This window comes from Rhinatrema bivittatum, chromosome 10 (assembly GCF_901001135.1).
Source record: "Rhinatrema bivittatum chromosome 10, aRhiBiv1.1, whole genome shotgun sequence".
Lineage (NCBI taxonomy): Eukaryota > Metazoa > Chordata > Amphibia > Gymnophiona > Rhinatrematidae > Rhinatrema > Rhinatrema bivittatum.
Window position 1 is genome coordinate 63,324,555 of NC_042624.1, and position 24,624 is coordinate 63,349,178.

Consider the following 24,624-nt stretch of genomic DNA (forward strand, 5'->3'; position numbering starts at 1 on the left):
ACACTGCAATGCTTCGGAGGACACTCCTTCTTCAGGGAAACAAAACGCTTAATGCCGGCAAGATGTGGATTGTGGACGTACATGGTCTATGCAGAATGGTCAGTATGCTGTCAAGACCAAAGCATCACTGATGATACGCGGTGAAAGAGTCTACCTGCTGTATCAGGATGATAGGTCCGCCACCATTATGGATTACTAAGAAGTATGACCAGAGTGTGGACTTGAACCAGCTATTCAGATAAGTGCATGATAGCTTCGTATTGAAGAATCTTTAACTCTTTACAGTGACCGCTTCCCAGGGCTCATTCTAAAAAGCCATTTGCTACTAGCGGCGCTATATGAGGTCACTTTATAACAAGATTAATCTTTTCACGTTCTTATAGCAAGATCATTATAATTGTGTATTCAAACTCTCAGCAGCTTGGCCTCCTCCACTACCTCATTTCGTCAGCCCCGTGGGCCTACTGCTGCTCCTCCTCATTTCTTCTGCCCAGCGGACTTGCCGCTGCTTGGTCAACTCCTTCTCGGTTTTTAGGCCCTGCAGTCCTGATGCTGCTCAAGTTCCTGCTCCTTCCTGCTGCAAGCTGGTCCTATTGTGACGATGGCATCTCTTTCCTGCTGGCATGGGCCGATGTGACATCACTTCCTCTTCTGGGCCCATACTGGCAAGAAGGAAATGCCATCACTGTGCCATCCCTCAAGATGGTAGCACTCTAGGCAGCTGCCTAGTCTGCCTAGCACTTCCACCAGCCCTGTATGCAAGTTTTTTACAACCTGTGTTGTAGGAGCTGCACAGGTTTTATAATACACAAATCTCTGCCCCCAAAAGTACAAGCATACTTTTTTGTGCACAAAATAATGTGTGTAGTTCCAGGCATGAAATAATACGTGCATACTATTTTGTTTGCACTGTTTCTGCTTTCCTAGGAATGGTCCCTCCCCCCCCCAGCTCAGAAATGAACCCTCATAGCAAATCTTCAAAAAAACATCTCAAAACATGGCTTTTCACAAAAGCCTTTCCACCAGACACCTAACCCACCCACACACACCATACTCTTCCGAATACATCACGCCCCCCCACTGACCCACCCACACACCCCTGCTTCCCCTGACCTGCCACGCCACTGCCCTCCCTCCACCAACCCTTATATACTATTTGTTAAATTACCTTACCCCCTCCTCTCCTAAATTATTTAACCCCTCCTGTCACTTGAATCATGTCTGAATGACTACCATGTTATTGGGAACATTGTTACCATGTTACAATGGTACCAGGTTTTACTGTAATATAGTTAAAATTTTCTGCTGTAATATAAAGCTTATACTGTAATATAGTTAAAACAGTTACTATTACCATGTTATAATGTAATTTAGTCTCAGTTTCAGTATTAATCTACCATGTTATAATGTAAAATAGGGCAGCCCCTCCCTATCCCTAGTTTCCTGTAAACCGATGTGATATTTCGATCGAACGTCGGTATATAAAAATAAATAAATAAATAAATAAATAACATGGCTGCCACTATGAGAAAGCCAAACTTTTCGAGGTCTTTTCGAAGTCTACCAGCTAGTAGACCTCTTTGTAAGGAATGAGGACATTCTTTTCCCTATGGAATAAGCCAGCCCTAGAATCCATAAAGCATTATTAAGGTGGAGTTGTAGAAATCTACTGCTTATCCCTGGGATAAGCAGCATGGAATCTATCTACTCTCTGGGATCCTGCCAGGTACTTGTCACTGCTTATCCCAGGGATAAGCAGTGAATTTCTACAACTCCAACTTAATAATGCTTTATGGACTTTTCCTCCAGGAACTTGTTCAAACCTTTTTTTAAATGCAGCTACATTAACAGCTTTCACCACATCCTTTGGTAACGAATTCCAGACTTTACGTGTGTTGAGTAAAACATTTTTTTTTCACTTATTATTTTTAAATGTACAACTTAATAAGTTGTGTGTCCCCTAGTCTTTCTACTTTTTGAAAGAGTAAACAATCGATTCACATTTACTCGTTCCACTCCACTCATTATTTTATAGACCTCTATCATATCTCCCTTCAGCCGTTTCTTCTCTAAGCTGAAGAGTCCTAACCTCTTTAGCCTTTCTTCACAGGGGAACTGTTCCATCTCCTTTACCATTTTGGTCACCCTTCATTGTACCTTTTCTAATTCTGCTATATCTTTTTAAAGATATGGTGACCAGAACTGCACAAAATATTCAAGATGAGGTCACACCATGGAGCGATACAGAGTAGGGATGTGCAGAGGGACGCCATACGTTGCATTCGGGATTCGCATTCGTCAGGGGGCAGATATGTTGCATTCAGCAAGGGGGCCCCCGATACGTATATACGTTAATTCTTATTCGTTTCCCGACTAAAATTAAATTAACTACAACCCCCCACCCTCCTGACACCCCCCCCCCCAAGACTTACTAAAACTCCCTGGTGGTCCAGCGGGGGGTCCGGGAGCCATCTCCTGCACTCACGCCCTCGGCTGCCGGTTTTCAAAATGGCGCCAATAGCCTTTGACCTACTATGTCACAGGGGCTACCGGTGCCATTGGTCAGCCCCTGTCACATGGTAGGAGCAATGGATGGCCGGCGCCATATTGTGATATAATCAGTGCCTATCAACTTATGTTACATACTCTGACTGCTGGTGGTAACACCAGAAAGTAACAGTTATGTTGTTGGATTGTGTCCTCAGAGTGAGACCCTGTTTGCTGTGACTGTTGGAGTGGTAAGGAGCCAGCAGTCAGAGAGGGGATTCTCTATCCAGTATGGGCATTCTACATACCATCCATGGCTTCTGGGTCCAATTTGACTCAAATTCCTTTTGAACTCTATTGAGAGTTTGGCACTTGTTCACTCAGATGGCCGACGCCATCACATTTTGTGCCCCATTCAAGTGGGGTTGCAGAACAGTTTTAGGGATGTGAATCGTTTTTTGATGATTTAAAACAATCGTCAGATATATTTTAAATCGTCAAAAATCGTTAGAGCCGCGATACAATGGCAATTCCCCCGATTTATCGTCAAAAAATCGTAAATCGGGGGAGGGGGGAGGGCGGGAAAACCGGCACACCAAAACAACCCTAAAACCCACCCTGACCCTTTAAAACAAATCCCCCACCCTCCCGAACCCCCCCCCAAAATGTTTTAAATTACCTGGGGTCCAGTGGGGGGGTCCCGGCGCGATCTCCCGTGATCTCCCGCTCTCGGGCCACGGCTGCGTTAATAGAAATGGCGCCGGTGGCCCTTTGCCCTTACCATATGACAGGGCAAAAGTAGCGCCGGCACCATTTTGGTTCCTGTCCCCCGATGTCATGAGTGCAGGAGATCGCTCCCGGAACCCCGCTGGACCCCCAGGGACTTTTGGCCAGCTTGGGGGGGCCTCCTGACCCCCACAAGATTTGCCAAAAGTCCAGCGGGGGTCCGGAAGCGACCTCCTGCACTCGCGCCGTATTGCCAATATTCAAAATGGCGCCGGCGCTATTTTTTTACGATTTAAAAAAAAAAACAAACCATGACGATCAGATTTCCCTCCCCCCTCAGCCAAAATCGATCGTTAAGATGATCGATCACACGATTCACATCCCTAGTTACCATATCATCTAGCACCAGGTCTTGAAGTGCTTTCATTGGTTTTTAGATTTGTTTACTCATTTTTCCAACCCCAAGCTCAAGGCAAGTTACATTTTAGGTACAGTAGGTATTTCCCTGCCTCAGAGGACTTACAATCAAGTGGCCTATTTACTAAAGGTTTTCTCCCATTTTGCTTAGAGCCCAATATTCAAAGCTACTTGGCCAGATAAATAGTAACTTATCCAGCGAAGTGGTAGCTATTGAATATCTGGCTGGCTATGTTCAGTGGTCACCACTTAGCCAGATAAATCACTTATCCAGTTAAGGGGAGGGAAATGAGCGGATTGGGGTGGCACTAATTGTCCAGCTAAGTTAGCCGGATAAGTAAGTGCCAATATTTGGACTTATCCGGTTAAGCTAACCAGATTAGTTAGACCTGCTACAAAGTAGGTTTAATTTAGCCAGGTATAACTTATCCAGCTAAGTAGCATCAAATTCAGGGATACTCAGTAGCATAGCCATGTAAGTTAGCCAAATAACTTATATCTGGCTAACTTACTTAGCCATTTTATTTTTAATATTGACCTCCTAGTAAATAAGATAATGGAGGGCAAAGTATTTTGCCCAAGTTCAGAAGAAGCATTGGTGACCGAAGAGGATTTGAATCCTGGCTTGCCTGGTTCTCAGTCCACTGTTCTAACCTCTAGGCTGCTACTCCTACTCTCCTTTCTCCCCATGGATGTGTTATGCCAGCAGTCCTCATTTGGTGAAATCCTGACTTCAATCTGGCTAATAACATCTGATATACAAATGATGGATCCCATCTCCTAGACACCTGATTAATGAAGTCCTGCTTCTATCCAGCAGAGATAATGCCGGAGGCCCCCCACTAGTGAAATGTTATGTTGCCATAGATGATTAATGCTGGTGGTCCATATGGATAAATTCTGTGTCCACTATGAATGGTTTGCCCTTGGAGCTCTTGTGGATGCAGTTTCTCTCTTTCATTATTCTGATTATCTGTCTTTCTTCCCATCAGTATAGTTCGGCACCCTGGCCATATGAACTGGCATTAAAGTACCTGAACATTGCATTTACAATGCTCTTCTCACTTGAGTGCATCCTGAAGATCATTGCATTTGGCTTCTTGGTGAGTAACTGGCAGCATTACATCTGGACAAAGTTTTGTCTTCTGGCTAGCTGGTACTAACATCAGGATTACATTTTGCTTCATGGCAGCATTTTCTTATTCATGTTGAGAAGTTAGTTTTTTCTTCAACATGTAGAACTAGGATGGAGATTTCTCTGTTATTATTTGTCGCTACGGAGTCAACCTAGAAACACTTTAGCTTGCTTAGTTAAAATGAGACACTATCCTGGATGGGTCTAAGTTAGTGCAGCAGTTTTTAACATGTTATTACTTATCATTAATCTACCTATCCCTCAATTCTACTCACTTTTGTTTCCCTCAAAACTAATTTTTTATCATTAATCGCCTCAAAATCGGTGGGCCAGAAACTTGTCTTCAGGGACCCCGCAGCCAGTCAGGTTTTCAGGATAACCACAATGAATATGTTTTATCCATATTCATTGTGGATATCCTGGGGGTCCCTGAGGAAAGGTTTGCCACCCACCATTCTAAATCTTGTTTGTCATTTCTCCATGATTTTAGGTAGTGTGTTGCTTTCTTTGACTGTAGCCTACTCCCTGCTCAACTGCACCCATCCCTTCATTTTCTCAAATTCTTTTCTCTTTCTGCAAAGTAATAGCATTGAGATTGAACTTATTTCTGTTCCCTATGCAGAACTATTTCCGGGACACGTGGAATATCTTTGACTTCATTACAGTTGTTGGTAGCATTACTGAGATCATCCTGACTGATAGCAAGGTAAATAGGCTGCTTTTATCAATACAGTTATACTATTGGGCTTTTTCCTGGTTTCTCTTTAGTTGTCTTGTGCAGAAAGCAGAAAGAGAGAGAGAACTATTGTACTACTCAATAAATGATACAAAGAGCACCAAAGAAATCACATCCTGTATCCGTGTTCTTGTGTTCCACAGCATCATGTCATTATTAGATGTTTCTTGTTACTAAAAAAAAAAATATATATATATATATATATATATATTTGCTGTTTTTTTTCTTCCTGACATTTGGTTTTCTGCATGTTAAAACAGAAACCAAACAATATTATTTTTTTATCATTGCACTTAGAAAGCGAGCTTGTGCCAGTTCATTTTTATGCAACTCGTGGAGCCTGCTAAACTCTTACTCCTGAGGGAATTCTGAGCAAAAAAATTTAAAATTCTGCGCACAAAAACTTACAATTCTGCAAACTTTATATTGGTCAAAATAACACAATTTACATGACAGTTTTTAAGTAATTACATTTTAAATTAATACAGAAAAAAAGTTATTACTTAAAGATGCAGAATTTTAAATATTTTGAGCAGAATCTTCCTAGAAATTCACTGTAAGAGTGTCCCTTCCACTCATAGACACATAGAAATGATGGTAGGAAAAGACCAAACGGCCCATCCAGTCTACCCAGCAAGCTCCCACACTTATTTATCTGTTTCACCAACCACCCAGTTCAGGGCCCTTGTTGGTAACCGTTTGATTTGAATTTCCTGCCACCCTCTAATTTACTGCCACCCCCCTGCCACTCGATCTCCCTACTCCCCTGGCCACTTTGCCCTCTCAAGTCCCAACTCCTACACCTGCCAGTATCTTTCCCCTCCACCTCTAGGCTCAACCCCTTCCACTCTTATCGCCAGTCCCAGAGTTTGACCCCATTCTCAGTACTGTCCCTTTCACAGGCTCCCTCTGTCCCACCCTCTCTCACACACATGCTCCCTCTCTCTAGTACACATACACACACCCTCATTCAGGCTCCCTCACTCTCTCGCACACACACACATCCCCTCATACAGGGCCCTCTCTCTTGCATAGACACCCACACAAGCTCCCTTTCTCTCTCACACATACATCCTCACACAGGCTACCTATGTCTCTCTCTCACGCAGCCCTTCACACTGCCTTGTCTCACACATACACAATCGCTTCACACAGGCTAGCACCCTCACATAAACCCTTTTTCATATACATGAGCTCCCAATCTCTCACACACATACACCTTCCTTCACAATCTCCTCATATAGGCTCCCTCTCTCTGAAACCCCCGCTCTCTTACCTCCCATGCTCTCTCTCACACTCCTCTCTCTCACACCCCTCTCCCTGCTCTCACCCTTCCCTCTCTCACACCCCCTCCCCTCTCTCACACCCCTCTCCCTCTCCTCTCTCTCACACACACACACACACACATTCTTTCTCACCAGGGCCTTTATCTTCGCCATGAGTGGAGCACACTCCATTCACGGCACACGGGGGCCTTCCATCTTTGCACAGTGACACAATCGGGCCTTTCCCCAGTTCACTCCCAGTCTGCCTAGCTATCTTTCCCCTCTCCTCCCCAACCCCTAAACCCTCATTTTTGTTGTTGTAAAACTTACTTGCTTCCAGCAGCTGAAGTAAGTTCTGCACACCAGCTGGCTGCCAGAACGTACTTCACCGGGACAGCATCTAATGGCGCTGTCCTGGCCAGCCCACCCCAGCCCTCCCCAGCCCCGCCCCTTTTTAAAAGCCCAGCACTTCCGCGCATACCGGGAGATGCGCGCGGCCAGGCCGCTCTGAAAATGTGCTCAGCGCACACATGGCCCGGCCATGCACATATCTTCCGGTATTTGCGTGCGTCGGGGATTTAAAATTCCCCCGTAAGTGGGCAATTTTTTAGATTGTCCATGTTGGAAGAAAGACTGCTGTTGCTTTTTACCTTTTGGCTTTGCAGCAGTTTTCAAAAGAGAAGTGTGCACGTTCACATTTGCTTTGAAGCTTGCTGTGGGTACAGAGTGCTCGCGGTCGCTTGCGCCTGCTTGTTCTGCAGGTAGATTTCTGCTGGAAGAGCAGGCCTGCCAGTTTGAAAATGCAATTTGTGTACTCACCTTTCCGCCCCTAACCTAAGCACCTCCCCTGCCCCCCCCCCCCCCCCAATGGGGTTAAAAGTGCATTCATAATTTCATTAATCTTATCTGGGCTTTTTTTTTTTTTACTAACAATGCACATTAACGTTTTGTGTTGGGAGGTGAAGGGCTCGCTTTCTAAGTGCAATGATAAAAAAAATAATATTGTTTGGTCTCTGTTTTAACATGCAGAAAACCAAATGTTGCCAGGAAGAACAACTTTTGCAGATTATTTCTTTTGCTAGCAGGTATCCTTTGTTTTCCATTTCCATAACTTCACTCTTCGCAATATCAGTTATTGCATCTAAACAGCTAATGTGGCAGTCTGCTTTCACTTTCTTTTCTGTCTGACATTCATGTGTGTCATTATCAACTTTATATACTATGACAGCATCACTTGCAATACAGAGTCAGGCTGATGCAATATCGACTCGTGCAAAATGGACACTCGTGACTAAGCACCCACTATCCTAACGTGCCCCCAGCCACCTCTCCTGGGCACGCAATGCATTATTTAAATGTGGGGGTCATGTTACCATTGCCATTAGCAATGGTTACATGGAATAGACTTAGTTTTTGGGTACTTGCCAAGTTCTTATGGCCTGGATTGGCCACTGTTGGAAACAGGATGCTGGGCTTGATGGACCCTTGGTCTGACCCAGTATGGCAATTCTTATGTTCTTATGTTCATGCTAAAAAGGACACGCTAGGGATAAATTATGTATCCCTAGCGTGTCCATGGCATTGGGCTTCCAGAAGAGGTGGCTGGGAGCACGTTAGGAAAATGGACGCTCAATTAATGGGTGTCCATTTCCCTAACCTGTCCGCTGGCAAATTTGTTTTTTCATGCTGCTTCCTATGGTTCCTCCTACTTAGTATCTGGATGGTACCAAGTAGGAGGAACCACAGAAAAGCAGTATTTTGGGCTTTTTTGGGGGGGGCTTTGTGGGGGGGGGGGGGGGTTAGACAGCTTGGAGCACGTAAAAATTTAACACCAGCCCTGGGGCTAGCATTAAAATGGTGCATCGGGCGCACGGTGATTTCTTTGCATCATCATTGTGATGAGCGCTATTAGCTAAGCGCAGATTTGGATGCAAGTTTTGGACGCGCTAATCCCCTTATTGCATCAGGTCCAAAATGTGCGCCAAGAGCTCATTAGCATGTGCGCTAGGCTCAGCTCATGATATAGCATTGGCCTGTATGAGAGGTCAATGTTCTGACAAACTGAAATGGGTGCCCATCTGTCACCATTTCATTTGCCTTTCAGTGTTAAATCATTGTCAAACAAGGCATCGGAATACTGTAAAAATATCTGAGACAGCTAAAAGAGAAAAAAAACCGTTATTGTTATGGTTTATTATTCATGGTTTTTTCCTTTTAACCACTTATACACTTATACAAGACTTGACCGAGTTGTTGTAGGTACCTGGTTGCTTAAAGTCTAGATGGACTTGAGGAATTGGAAAAGAAATTTATTGACATGTGGAGGAGATTCCATTGATTAAAATATGGTTACCATCTTTTCTTGACCTTTTCGTTACATTTCTCTATGGTATTCAAGAGTAATTTTTCAATAAGTTGGTTGGATGCATACATATTTTTATAGTGTCACGGTTGTGAGCCCTTGTGCTGTGGCTTGGCCCATGCCAACAGCTGTCAGACACGCCCTTGGTTGGGACTGAGCTAGTCCTTCACCTATACCAGCCCGATTCCCTGCAGATTGAGTCTTTGGGTTCCACGGGCCAGCAGGACTTAGGCAAGTGTCCCAAAGGATGATCAGAAAGAGAGAGTCAGGAGCTGGGCTGAAGTCGGGACACGAAGTGATCAGACAGTTACCAGGTTCGGGCCGAGGGTCAGGGAGCAAGGCATAGTCAGATTCCATAGCAGAGGTCAGTGGCAGCAAGCAAGAGAGTGGTCCAGGTCCATAGCAGAGGTTAATGGCAGGCAGCAGGCAAGGGAGAGGTCTGGGACCATAGCAGGGTCGATACCAGGAGATGAAGGTCCGGGACAGGACAAGGCAGGCTGAATCAAGGCAAGGCAGGTTCAGGAACACGACAGGAAGCAACATGCACTGCAATGGTAGCAGGAGGACCTGATTTTGAAGTAAGTGCAGGGAGTGCGGCTTGGGTTTAAATCCCCAGCCTGCACTGTCGTCATCCTGCGTCGGAGAGGGTTTCCTGCAGCAGTGCCTATTAGAGTGGTGCGGTGCTGAGCGCATGCACCTTAGGGTCCGGTGTAGCACAGCCAGAGGAGCCAACGATGGCAGCGTTCCTGCCATGAGAAGGGGAAGGCAACGTCAGGCGACATCCAGGGATGTCAGCCGGTTCTGGGGCCATCCCACAAGCAGCCCCTTGTTACATATAGAACCTGTTGTGTTCCAACATAATATCTCATGGTGTACAGAACAGGAGGAAATTATTTGTTGCCCTACCTGTTCCCACTGGGTAGGGATAGCACAAGAATGTTATATATATATATTGCTTTATGTGATTTGTTGTGCAGTGGCAGGGTAAGCAGTGGTTAGAAGGGTTGTTGTGCAAGAAGGGAACAGTCATGTCTACCTGCTAATGTTGAATGTTCTTTAGTGTGTAGAAGGAAAACATGACCTCCTCATCTGGAAATACAGAGCTCGGTATTTTGGGGTCTTTGCAATAAAACTCATGCTAAGAAAAGCTTAGCATGTGAGTAGGTAAAAAGTTGTCATGCATATCAAAATGCCACTTAACAAGTAATGCTATAAAAGTTTTAATGTGTGCATGGTAAAAACGCCATGCTCATGCTATTATGCATTGAAACCCCAAAATGCATTGTCTAAATAGTGTGACCAATTTACTTACTGAGGAAAAACTTAATAGCGTGAGCCCATTAAACTGGCGTAGCTATTTCTGCTTACTTCCAAAGGCCTGCCACATCTGGGGTTGTTTGTCAGTACTGAGAGGAAAAGTAGAAGAGCTATAGGATTGGCCATATTCCTTTTATTTTCAACAATCTAAACTGGAATTTCTTTAAGGCTAAAGCATGTTATGTCATCAGGCATTTTTTACGTTGCCTGGCCCCAATGAATTGCTACCTGTGCATTAAGTGGTTTCAATGAAAGTGCAGAAGAATGTAGAAGAAATCCCACTTGACGTTTCTGAGTGATTTTATAGTTCTACTACCTTTATTGTGATCTAACCCACTTTATCCTTATCCCAAGCATACACGCATCTTTATGAAATCACAATTTTTACTTGCCTGACATTTTGTTGGAATTAACCTTTTTTTTTTTTTCTGATACTTGCCACCAGGAGTGAGACTGCCATGTCCTCATGTCCTGCCAAACTTCATTCTAGCTATTGACATTTTCTGCTGTTGCATCCCAGTGGGGATTAGCATGGATGCTATGATTTTGATGTGGTGATCAAAAGACATAAATGATGATTTCATAACAATATAATATTGGAAGGGGACACTGGGATGTTCTGCTACTGTATCCCACTAGGGCTAAGTTGGAACAGCTCAGTATCAATATGGTGATTTATAAAATTAAAAATATATGTGTATACATTTGTGTGAATTTATTTATTTATTTGAATGTTTGTTGTGATATGATATTAATGTGGGCATAGACTCTGGGGTGCTCTGCTTTTGTAGCTCAGTCAAAATCATTAGAGCTAGCATGGTATCAGTAGACTCTAATCACAAAAATAGAAATTAGATGATAGATAAAACTGCAAGGCTCCTCTAGTCTACTTATTCCCAAAGCCTACCCAATCAATGTTTTATCCTCTCGTCTGAGAATCCTCTCTACTTATCCAATTTTTTCATGAATTATGTTACTGTTTAGGGCTCCAGTGGGAGGTTATTCCATGTCTCCATAACCTTTACTCCAAAGAAATATTTCTTTTGGTTACATTATATATCTTTCAGATATCTAAATGTCTCTCTCATACCCCCCTCCCCCTTTTCCCTTTGCTCTTCGGGGATATGTATATTTATGTTCTTCAGTCTCATTTCACTGATGTTCACAATGGTCTGGTATCACCATGGAAGTGGGCACTATGTATGTTGATGTTCATGGTGAACCACTGTTTGCACGGAGGTACATACCAACAATAATAATGAGTTGCTAACCATGGAAACCTTTCTCTCACTGCATGGAATAAATATGTTGAAAGGCTGGGAGAAACCTGAAGCCATTTAAATCTTTCTTGCTAAGGTAGCAAGGATTGGCTCACACCTTGATTTTCCATCATTGACAGAATGGCCATCCCCGTCAGAAATGGACTCAGAAGAAAAGTCTTGGGAATTTATTCCTTCTAGCAGTTATAACTCCTCATCAGCTCATTGCATTGCAATAACATCACATCAAGATAAAAACATTACGTCATGAATGAGAATTCTATGGCACACAGGTTAAATCAGAGGACTAGAAAAAAAAAAAACCCAGAGAGGTCTACATTCAAAAGCCATTTAGACAGATCTCATAATAGTTATCCATCTAAATGATTTACCCCCGCTATATTCAGAGCAGCGCTGGATGCGCCGGGAGCAGGGTAGAGGGTTTCTTGCTCCCAGCTCACATAAAAAAGGTTATGGGGGATGATGGGGAGGGTCCGAAGGATGAGGGTACAGGTGGCCCAATTCTTTCTTGTGCGAGGTGGGGGGAAGCAGCGGGTCCTGTATTTATATAAAATTCAGGACTGGGGTTAAATGCAGCATAACTTAAATGTGTGTGTGTGGGGGGGGGGGTGTGGCGTTAGAAGAGTAAGGCCTGACAGGGCCTTAGCATTAGCTCTGATGGAGGAGGAAGGGGGTTAGGGCACTGATTCTTAAGTGAGGACAGCGCTACTTAGCTGGATCTGTTTTTGTTTGAGAGTCTTCCCACTCCTTACGTGGTCACTATTTAACAGGTTCCAATATGTTCTTAATTTTTTATTCCTTTGCTCCCAGTTCCTTATCACCCTGTTCGCTCTTTGCAACTTGTGTTTTCACTGTAAACCGATGTGATATGTAATCTACCACATGAATGGCGATATATAAAAATTCCAAAATAAATAAATAAATGTCTTTTAAAGATATGCAGTTCAGTAGCGTGTTATTTGCCCACATAAGGCCGGGTAACTTAAAAACATAAACAGCTATGTTCAATGTAGCCAGATAACCTTAAGCAAGTATATTCAGCTGGACGTTTATCCCGCTGAATATAGGGGACAGGTTATCTGTCTGAATTTAACTGGATAACTTGCCCTCTAACCGCCCTGCTGAGAATGGACATCAGAATGTGATCTGCTGTGTTAGTAGTACATATTTTCCCCACAGAATTCGTGGATGAGTTTGGCTGCTTAGCACGGATCCTTCCACTCTATAACTTTCTTCCTTTTTTTTTTTTTTTCTGTTGTTGTCTCCTTAGTTAGTAAACACCAGCAGCTTCAACATGAGTTTTCTTAAACTATTCCGAGCGGCACGCCTCATCAAACTGCTGCGCCAGGGTTACACCATCCGCATTCTGCTGTGGACTTTCGTTCAGTCCTTTAAGGTAAGGCGATGCACGTTGCAATAAGCGCATGGAGCGAGAGAAGCAGGATCATTCTAATTACCTTGCTACAAGTTCAGGGCCAAACGAGGGTTGATGAAATATGTTCAGCCACAAATAGAAGGCAGGGCAGGGGAGGCTGGATCAACACTGGAGGAGGAGGATGAGTCATCAGTGCTAACAGTGCAGCCGCAGGGATTTCTCTAGATTTCATTTCTGTTATATCCTCGTTCTGATGAACTCACAAAGTGCTTCCTGGTTCACTCAGCTGAAAACCATTATTTAAAACATGTAACATCCTTGTTCATTATTTTTGTGTTCTTTGTAGGCTCTACCTTATGTCTGCCTTTTGATAGCTATGCTGTTTTTCATATATGCAATCATTGGGATGCAGGTAAGGCTATATATTTTTCACGTATACATATATACATATATTTATGAGGGTAATTTTCAAAGCTGTTCTAAAATTGACCTGGGCTCAGTGCACATAAAAATATGCGCGTAACCCAATTTCAAGCATACTTTTATGCACACTGAGAAGAGACGATCTGGGGGATGGGGCTGAGGTGGAGTCGGCACTCATGCGCATGCTAGTGATAGTAAAAGGCATGCGCGTAAGCGTACACATGCAAGGTACACGCTCTGAAAAGAAGTAGGCCTACACATTCGTGCGAGTGAATGCATGTGCACTCGACCAGTTATCCGAGTATTTTCAAACGTGCCTAAGCTGGCTTTACTGCTCTGTGCGCGGTTCCAAAATGACGCTCGATGATGGTAACTTTTAAACAGGCATGCAGGTGCAGAGATACGTGCGTTTGTTGGCCCACGCCCAGTGACGCAGTCATTTTATAACATACATGCCTGGACGCACGGACATGTACACTCAGTTTCAAATGGACCTGCACACGTGCGCGCAAATTCCACTTCTACTGTGTAAGTGAGGAAACTTTGCAAGGGACGCACGCTGACGCCATTGCTAGTTTTCCCAGTTCGTTCCCAGTTCACCCAATTAATGGATAGGACTTCCAAATCCCCTCGTTTAATAGCCTCCCTTCCCACTGTTAGCCCTAATACTTAAAACCCTGTTGACTTGCTTAGATTTCTTTGTTTTGAAACGTACTCATCGTCCATAGCAGAAGTAAAGTTATGCAGCAGGGGACCCTGGCACGCACCAGTGCGCACAAATATGTACACACAAATTGCAGGTTGCAACCCCAGAACGCCCATGGCCCACCCAGACCATGCCTATGCCTCACCCCTTTTTGGAAACGTGTTCTTTGTGCGTGCAGTGGCACGTACGAACATATCCCTGCGACTTATAAAATCCGCTCGGCATGCACAAGTCCAACGTGTGCACATATTTCCCAGTTTAGGCCCACGCCAGGCTTTTAAAATTCACCTTTATGTGTTTCGCTCACTGCTTTTCAGTGGTAGTCCAGTACTTCTCTTAATGCTTCCATGCAAATCAAAGCATTGGCCTAGGCTCAGCCATGTTTCCCTTACCTAGGGATGCCTGTGATTGTAGAGCAAGATCCTATAAAAATGTCACTGATGCTACTAAGTTCACCATGGTAGAGACTGGTCAGTTAAGAGAAAGTTATACAGTCTCAATCTGTGAGCATTATTTCACTGGTACACATAGCATGTACTAATACTTTCTAGCAAATGAATCTGTTGGTTCTAAGTCATTATGTTTGAATCCTTCAAGCAGCTCCTCTGTAATTCTCTTGAACTTTGGAAAAAGCCAAGCAAGGAGACGTGCTCTAGTGGTTAGAACTGTTCCTAAGCTGCATGAGAAGTCTTGGATTATGACTTCAAGAGTTAACCTCGACTGCTGACTCTGTGTGATCTTGGGCAAGTCACATGAATGCCTCTCTGTTGCAACTGAAATGAAAACCAGCCATCTGGTTTATCCAGTCAGCACATTTCTTTTTTTTTCATCTTCAGAATCATGTCACATGGAATGGAATTTGATTGATTTTTGCAGTGTCTATAATATCATTTGTTAATATGGACCAGTTTGACTTGGTGGATATGGCATGATTTCTGACTTTTCTGAGAAAATAACAGCTGTGAAAGGGCCAGGGCATTATATGAAAGCTGCATAGAGAATTTGAAAAAATACCAACTTTGTAAAGCATTAATTCATTTAGGGCCTGAGTTACTTGTGATAATCCATATGTATGCACAAAGAGCTTCATTTTCGAACCTATTTTCGATATGGCATTTGCGGGAGCTGCACAGTCTCTAAAATACTGCGTTCAGCTCCAAAAGTACATGTGTATGTTTAAGTAAGCGCAAATAATTCCAGTGCAAGAAAGCTTATACTTTCTCTACCTATTTTATAAATATATGCCTGTATATTTTAGGCACATAAAAAAATATAACATGTACACATAATAACCCTTATTTGTATTCAGAGTCAGGTATTTTATAAAGTATGCATGTATACCATTTTGAAAATACTTGCATACAAAGAATCATCAGCTCTCTGATACTTCCACCAGTTCACCCAGTCTCTCTCCAAACCCTCTAGCACTTCACCCAGACTTCCGACCCAAAAACTGCAGACAACAAGCAAGTCCAATTTCACTTGCACCAGTCAATTAGTGGGTGTTAAAGTGTACAAATAAGTTCAATAATGTATGTGTGTATATCTTTTACAAAATAGCAACTACCGTACATACTTCCGAAGCCCGTACCAGAATGCACCTAGCCTGCCCCTTTTTTCTGCCACAGAAAGTACATGCAAAATGGAAAATGTGCATGTCCTCTTGATGTTTTTAAAATAACATATATGCAATTACATGCTACCTACACTCATATATGCTATTTTTACGTGCAAAAGCCCTTTGAAAAGCTATTCCATTGGTAGTAAATAGGTCCCATTATTCTCAATGTGACCTACTTACTATGAAATGCATGACAATAAACATTAATGTGCATTAATGCACTATTGCAAGTCCGTAAATATATCCCGTACCAGTTGGTGAGATGTTCAGCATTAATCAGCTAAAGTTGTCTCCCTAAATGCATACATATTACCAAATTCAGTTTTGTGCAGTTAAATTTAGTCAGTGGAGCCAAACGTTCTGATCACATCACTCCTACATTACACCATCTTCAATGGCTGCCTATTCATTATAGGGTTCAATCTGAGACATTGCTTCTGACTCACAAACTTCTCAGCACCTCTTTTTTTTTTCCATGGATCAACTTTTTGCTGCAAATTACCAACCCACCAGAAATCTCAGATCACAAGAAAGGGGTCTCCTTCAGGTGCCTACAGTGCATACAGCTAGGCTGTCAACCACAAGGGACTGTGCCTTTTCAGTGGCAGCTCCCATGCTGTGGAATTCCATCCCCGCGATTTTGAGACTGAAGGAGTAAATCATTTAAAATGCTGTTAAAAAGCTTTTCTGGTTAAGCAAGCATTCACCTAAATTGTTCTTGTATATTTGATTTATGTCTATACTGATTTATGTCTATATTGACTTTTAGGTTGTTGGTTTGTTGTATATATGATTTTTTGATGTTATGTTTTGTTATATGATTATATTATGTAGGTTTATTTTGTAAATCGCTTAAAGCCTGTGCACAAAACGATTAAGAAATTTTAATAAGCTAAGGAAACAAAACGTAGATACTCAGTTGTAACTTGAGCTTGCTAGCTGCAGCTGAATATCCAGACAAAGCTAACCAGTCAAATTTAACCGGTTAACTTTACCACTCAGCGTTCTTTGAATATCTGCCCCTTAGTAATTCAGGCCCATAATATATGTGTGTTATTATTCACCGTGTGCTCATAAATACTGCGCAATACATAAGAGTGTGTTATATTGCACAGCCTGTTGATATTGATGCTGCTGTTGGTGCTGCTGTATCAAGCACAGCTGAGAAAGATTTGTTCACAATGTCTCTGATGCTGTTGTATTTATCAACCTTTTATACAAATATAAATTTTTTTTAGGTTTTTGGGAATATCCGTCTAGATGAGAACAGCCACATTAACCGTCATAATAATTTCCGAAGCTTTTGGAGTTCTCTCATGCTTCTTTTCAGGTAAACCCAATGTATTTGTAGAAGTCCATATTCAGCCGCTGTACAGCTCAGCAAGTTAAGCCGGATAAACTTATCTGGCTAACTTAGCCTACAAATTCAGCAGCACAACCACACCACTGAATATATCTGGTTATCCTAAATTTAGCAAAATAAGTTTATCCGGCTAATTTTAAGTCAGGTCTAAGGGACGACCAGAGTTTGCTGGATAAGTTATCCAGCTAACTCTGAATATCGGATTTAGCCATATAACTTATCTGGTTAACTCAACGCCTTCCTATTATGCCCATTCCTCTCCCACCACTTAGCCAGATAAATACTTATAGGCCAATATTCAATAGGCCATTTAGTGGACAAATTATCCGGCTAAAGTTAACCGGATAGCTTGTCCCATATATTCAGCAGGATAAATGTCCCGCTGAATATACCATCCTAAAGTTATCCGGCTACCTTTAGCTGGATAACAAAAAACCTAACCTGCTCTGTTTGAATATAGCTGGGTAGGTTCTTAGTTATCCGGTCTTGTGTGGCCGGATAACGTGCTACTCAACCGGATATTTTTAAAAGACGTCTGGCTAAGAAGTGCTAACATTAAAGAATAAAATTGAAACACATAAGTGGGCCAGCGGGCCATTCCCCTCCCTCTCTCCTCTCCCCTCCCCTAAACACCTTAGAGGTCAATATTCAAAGCACATTTAGCGGTATTTATTCAGATAAGTTGGACTTATGTTGCTAAGTAGCGTCCACTGAATATTGAATATGCACCCATGTTCAGCACCATATGAGACCCTTCTAGGGCTAAAACGTTAGCCACATAAGTTGTGGGCAAGCAGTGGGTGGATTGGGGTGGAGCGACTTAACCATACAACTTATGTGGTCAATTGACGATATTTGGACTTAGCTGCGTAAGTTGTACGGCTAAGCTTAGACGTGCCATAGAGCAGGTCTAACCTTAGCCAATTAGACTTGTCTAAGTGCTCCATTGTACGTGTATATTCAGCGGCAAATATATTTAAGCTTACATTAAGCTTACGTTTCCAGCACTGTCTCTCTTACAGCTTGCACTGGAGGTGCCGGGAGCAGGGCGAGGGTCCCTTGCTCCCAGCAATGTATGAGAAGGTATCAGGGGGAATGGGGGGGGGGGGCACCGTAACATTTTGAATCCTTATGGAGGGAAGGGAAGGGGGGGTAGGCTGATATATTTATTTAAAGTTTTTTGTATACCGACATTCGTTAAGAAAACATCACATCGGTTTCCATCCATAATATATCGGGCTTGGTAGTGTGTCTGTCAGTGCTCGCGCATGTTCCCCAGCCCGCCGATAGATGGCGCAGGCAGCTCCCTGGCCACCTTGGAGGCTCAAACATGCCGTACAGCGGCCATATCACAACACCAGCTACAAGAGGTACTCCTGGGGGAATTCAGCGCTAGTGCGGAACGCAGAATTTGTGCAGAATTCCTCCTTCCCGTAGATTTCCTCCCTCACCTCGCCAATTTCCTCCCTCGCCGGAAGACTATTCAAAACCGGAAGGATGGCGGCCATCACGGGACAGGCAGAAAATAGCAGAGGAGACCCTGGCATGCCGCAAACAGAGCACGTCCCTCGGCACATGCTCCGTGCGCGGCGAAGATGAAGGCCCGGCACGCTGATCATCTTCGCTGTGAACGGAGCGTGTGCTGCAGGATGCGCTCCGTTCGCGGCATGCTGGGGTCTCTGAAGCTATTTTCTGCTCAAGGTGAAAATGGAAGGCCCCCATGTGCTGCGAACGGTGCGCCGGGCCTTCATCTTCACCACGAACGGCGCGGGTCCTGTGGCATGCCGGTGAGAGAGAATGTGTATCAGGCAGGGGAGGGTAAGAGAGAGCAGGAAGGGTGTGAGAGAGAGCATGGGTGGGGGGGGGGGATGCTGATGAGAGAGAATGCGTGTGAGAGAGATGGGGGGTGACAGAGAGCATGGTTGGTGAGAGGGGGGTGGGGAAGGTATCAGAGAGAGCATGGGAGGTAAGAGAGGGTGGGTGGGGGGGATGCTTGAGTGTGGGTTTCAGAGAGAGGGAGCTTATATGAGGGGAGGGAGATGCCGGTGAGAGAGAAGAGCATATATGCCAATAAAAAGGCTCGCCGCCCGGACGAAGAACTAGTAATTTAATAATTTAATAATACACCGGGACAGGAGTCTTTCACTATATTAAGGTTTTAGGGGTGAACACAGCACGGCCCAATAGTTCCTTTATAAGATATTTTGGTGGAGAGGGAGGGATTGGCCTGCTGCCCGTTTATGTATTTCGATTTATTCTTTCAAAGATATCCAGTTAAAAAGCATGCTATCTGCCCACACAAGACCAGATAACCTAGCGGATATACCCGATACTTGGCTAGGTTAGCCGGATAACTCAACCACTCCCAGGAATACCCCTGAACCGGCCCTTTTTTATCCAGCTAATTTGTAACCGGATAAGTAGTTATCTGTGTTGCGATGCTGCTTGCGGACCCAACCATGAGCAGCCTCTCACCTCTTGACATCCTGACGCTGCTGAGGCCTTGCTGGTCCTTCCCCGTGTTGTCACTCGCTCCCGTGCGGCTCACAGGCCACTGCCGCCGCCACTCTTTCCTCCTTGGCCTGGATGCCACCGATGTCGCTGCTTTCTTTGTGGCAGGAGAACTGCCCCCAGTTTTCTCTGTGCGGCCCTGGTGCCACCGATGCCGCTAATGCAGCTGCCAACTCCGTCCTGGCCCGGCTTTTCCTTAGGCACACGGCCACGCCTCTCTTCTGTATTTAAAGGGCCAGCAGCAGGAAAAGCCTCGCAGCCCCAACTGATGATGTCATTCCTTATCGACTCTTCAGCCCTATAAAAGAGCTCTTTGCCAGTTCCTCAGGGCTTTCGCAAGGAGCTGCTTGTTCCAGCTCTTCATGCCAAGAGGCTTCTGAGGTCCATCATCATTTCTTCAAGGACTTCTGTTCTTCATGGAAGCTCCTATGTCTTCGTCCTGTGTTCTTGATCTCTCGATGGATCCAGCTCCTGTTCATTCCTGTGTCCAGATGTTCCAGTTTCTTCGGTTTCTGGGTCCAGATGTTCCAGTCTCTTTGGGTTCTGTGTCCAGATGTTCCTGATTCTTCAGTTCCAGGGTTTGGGGTTTCCAGCCTTGTTCCTTGCCACCAGATCCAGTTTCCAGAAGACCACCCTTGAATTTAAGTCTGAATCTGAATTTGAACCCGAACCTGAATCCTTGAATCTGAACCTGAACCTTGTTCCCATCTTTGGAGCTCTGTTCCAGTGGGATCCTCTTTCCAAGTACTGCCCGGTTCTCTCTCCCATCCTGAGTTCCAGTCCTGTGCCTATTCCACTCTCTGCGTGGTCCGCGACCAGCCTGTTCAGGTTGTGTAGGGTGCACAGTGGGACAGCATGGTCCACGACCAGCCAATGGGGGGTTGTGTAGGGCATGCTGAGGGGCAGTGCCTCGTCTGACTCTTCAGTCCCCTTCGTCTCGTCCAAGTCCCCAAGTACCTTCACCATGTCTTGTCCTTGTTCCAGAGTAATCTTTTGTCCTTGACCTTTGTCCATCCTGACGCACTTGCCGTTCCCATGCAGCAGGTCGAAAGGGCTAACGAGTGGCTGGAGGGCTACCCCAGAGACCAGCATTGCATTGCTGGATCTCCTCTTGGTGCGTTCAGGTTCGACAGAGACCTGAGAGCTCCAAGTCTTCAGTTTATCTGCCCATGCTTTGATATGCCTCACCTGCCTCAACGCATACCCTGGTTCTCATCTGGGATTGTGCTGCGGCCTAAGGGTACACTCTTCCGAACAAGTGACCGCTCTCCCGCGCTCGCAACAATCCAGCTATAATTGGCTGGATAAGTGGCTGAATGTGCCACATTTGCCATTTAGAAGGATAACTTGCAAGTTATCTGTCAAAATGGCTTTTGAATATTTACCTCCATGTATTTATCCAGCTAAGTAGAAGCCGCTGACCACGGTCATGTATTTAAAATGTGCCACTTAGGTGGATAAGTAGGAACTTAACCAGCTGAGGCACTGAATATGGACCTCATATTGTTGTTTAGATTTACAAAAATACATAAATGGTAGCAGGGTGTCCTGTTGTAACAAATGGGGATGAATGAACATAGGAGCGGGACAGGTTTAAATAAAAGGAATTCCGCTATTTGGTGTTCATATATGGTGTGCTTTAACCACAGGAGTGCCACAGGTGAAGCCTGGCAGGAGATCATGCTATCATGCTTGGGTGACAAAGGCTGTGAGCCAGACACCACAGCCCAATCTGGACAAAACGAGAATGAACGCTGTGGGACAGATCTGGCATATGTTTATTTTGTCTCATTCATCTTCTTCTGTTCCTTCCTGGTAAGAATGCTCAAAATGGCACATTTTTCAATTTGCAAATACTTTCAGGAAAGGTCTGACAAATATGCGAGTTTGCAAAATAGCAATGACTTGGTAAAAGAATTTGGTGCTCAAGAAATGTGAAAATATTCAAATCTGCACACACAGTTAACCAAAATTAAAACTGTACTGAAATCTGAGTGCTGAGCAGCCAGAATTTGTTGCCACAAATCATAGTTAAAAATAATGGGGGTACATTTTCAGTAATGCACCTGTATGAAAACTTCTATTTACACACATCAGTTCAAACATGTTCAAAACATGCTGCTCTTCAAACACAAGAATTACACATAAATGGAGTTTGCAATGCATATTGGATTGTTAAATATATGTACATAATGTTACCCATTGTAAAAAGGGACATAATGTTATGCACAGGAACATTATGGCATTTATGCATTGCATATACCTTTTGAAAAATCAAGCTATGTGCCCAAAATCATAAACCCCTTCTCCTCAAAATGCTTCTTTTTTTATGTAACCACATTTATGCACGTTATGAACTTGCTTGGGTATTTTTAGGTATATACATAAGTTATTTCCATAATGCCTTATTTTTTTGCTCAGAAATACCAACACTGCCAAATAGCCCAACACAACTGATCAGGCCGGCAAATTTGCAGAAACGACATCCTCTATTCCTTTCTCGGTCTTACATCACAGATAACACAATTTCATCCTTGAGGTGGTGCCATTCCATACAGTAGACAGATGGGCATGAAGCTTTATGCAACAACTTAAAACTTCCCTTAAAGTTATAACTTGCCACTCACAAGTGTAAAGCAGGCCCCAACCACAGTTTGTGACAGGACTAGGCCCTTGTGAAGGTGGTATCTAAGTTTACCACGGTCTCCTTTCAACTGGTCCTTGTTCTTCTGGCTGTCACCTGTTCCTTGCGGACTCCACCAGGCAGCTCCTTGACCCTCTGTTCATTAATTCTCTCTTTCCAGCTTTCACTAGGGACTTTTCATTTTGCTTAAGCCACGTCCTACTTGGCAACTCCTGTCCCTGTGTCACCTTGTTCCATAGAACTACATTACCCGAGAAGCTCATGGCTATAGTAACATAACTTCTTTCTTCCTTTTTTCATTGTTTTTTATGTGCAGTACCTTCTGCTGCCCTGGCAGGCTAACTGCATCTTACTCCTGCTCTGCTCTCAGCTGGGTGGAGTCCTAACTGTATTGTAGTACTTATTTTAAGGGTCTCCTCTTTAAAGTCGCATTCCCTCTTTTTTTCTCTCTTGATATTCCTTTCATCATACTTTCTGTGTTGCCAATAGATTATCTGATCTGAATCTCTAGGCTACTGCCAGGATGTGGAGTCTTCACACCACCATATGTGCACTGCAAATTTCTGAAAAAGGAAGCCATTGTTGTCTCAGTCTTGAAAAGTGTTGCCATAATAATGTAGAATATGAATAAAGAAACTTAATATTTAAAAATATTGTTTTATAAATTATATGATACAAATAGGACCCTATGAACTAAGCATTTTTCCTATGGACTCAAAATGAGAGAAAGCGTTTGGTACAAGGGTCCAAAATATCAGCGTTTAATATCGCATCGGATAATGCATTGGTTATGATTGATTAGAGTCTATACCTAAACCATTATTTCTCCACACCCTACCCCATATCTCTTTCACATTTTCTTTCTCTTTTCATTCTTTTGCTCTCTTCTTTGACTTTTTTCATCTTATTCTCCCTCCCTCTCATATTGCTCTCTATCTCACTCTCATTCTTTGAACACCTTCCTTCAGATGCTGAATCTTTTTGTGGCTGTTATCATGGATAATTTTGAATACTTGACTCGAGATTCTTCCATTTTGGGGCCTCATCACCTTGATGAATTTGTACGAATCTGGGCAGAGTACGACCGAGCTGCATGGTAAGTGTAAGCACTTTGTTGTTCATTTCTGTTTTCAAAGGGCTCCTTATTGGTGCTTGATGGCAAAGCGGGCATGGGATAGAGATATAGTGCAGATCACTAATACTTTTGGTTAAATGAGGAATAATCTGGTTACCCCTTGGGATGCTCAGAAAACAAGAGATGAATAGATTTTCTAAACTGTAGTCACACAAGTAAGTCCTTCCATGATACATAACACTTATATTCATACAAGCATTATGCATATACCTTCAAATGGCCATTGATGTGAACTTGCAAACATGCCATAAATCTTCGGGTTTCTTTTAAATCATTACTAAGACCAAGCTATGGGTCTCCTTAAAGTGATTACCAAAAATGTTTGATGGCTACTTATACAGCCGTGCAGGCCTTCAATGTCCAGTCATCCTGCCCATTTCGCTAAATTGAGTCTATAGTCAGTCATTGACATTTGTCCCCTGTGCTATGATTGGAAATAATCCTATTCATTATTCATTTCATGTCTGTTGGACTACAGGCATGTACCCAATTATTGCCCTGTAGGTTTCTTCCAAAGATTGCTCACACTGTTCTTTAAAGAGTCAGTTTTACTGCTCTGCAATTTCCCTTTCTGTGAGGTTAAAAGTCAATTTTTTAATCTTGGGGTCCTGGGATTTGAATTTGCCTCTGAAGACGGATTCTACTACTGAACTAAAGAAGTAGCCACTCTAGCAAGTGTAGGAGATCTCTAATTATTTTAGATGAATTGTTCATTTTCATCACCAACTTTCCCCTGTCCAACTTTGCAATCATCCAGGGTCATATTCAAGGCCTCATGCTACCACCATATTTACCCACCCAAGGATCTAGGAATTTGAACTTGCAACCCTCTGGCTCCAAATCCTGAAATCTACCACCAACCTAAAGAAGAAAGTCCTTTAGTTGAGCTCGTTGATGATCCCTATCAATGCTGCCCTGGTTTCTCATTTCCATCCACTTTTTGCTTTGCCCTTTCACAAGCTCTGAAGGTCTGTTTGGAATAGTCATGTAGGTTTTCACTGAACACCACTTTTATGGCCATGGGACATATTGTAATCCGAAAAAGAAACTTGTATTGTGCGGGATAAAAATATTGCAAATAAAATAAATAAATGGTAGTCTTTAAATGGGCACTCCTACAA

General features: G+C 43.5%; 1 protein-coding gene across 10 annotated transcripts in view; it reads left to right on the forward strand.

Annotated features, from left to right (window-relative positions):
* CACNA1E (calcium voltage-gated channel subunit alpha1 E) overlaps positions 1-24,624 on the forward strand; it is a 735,423-nt gene that overhangs the window by 677,112 nt on the left and 33,687 nt on the right. For all 10 annotated transcript variants that reach the window (XR_003858904.1, XR_003858905.1, XM_029617785.1 and 7 more), the window contains exons 33-39: positions 4,623-4,733; positions 5,388-5,471; positions 12,996-13,121; positions 13,447-13,512; positions 17,089-17,180; positions 21,374-21,539; positions 23,337-23,464. Coding sequence is in view for 8 of the 10 variants with exons in the window: in XM_029617785.1 (XP_029473645.1) it covers positions 4,623-4,733; positions 5,388-5,471; positions 12,996-13,121; positions 13,447-13,512; positions 17,089-17,180; positions 21,374-21,539; positions 23,337-23,464 (773 nt within the window). In the remaining 2 variants the exon portion in view is untranslated. The remainder of the gene's footprint in view (positions 1-4,622; positions 4,734-5,387; positions 5,472-12,995; positions 13,122-13,446; positions 13,513-17,088; positions 17,181-21,373; positions 21,540-23,336; positions 23,465-24,624) is intronic.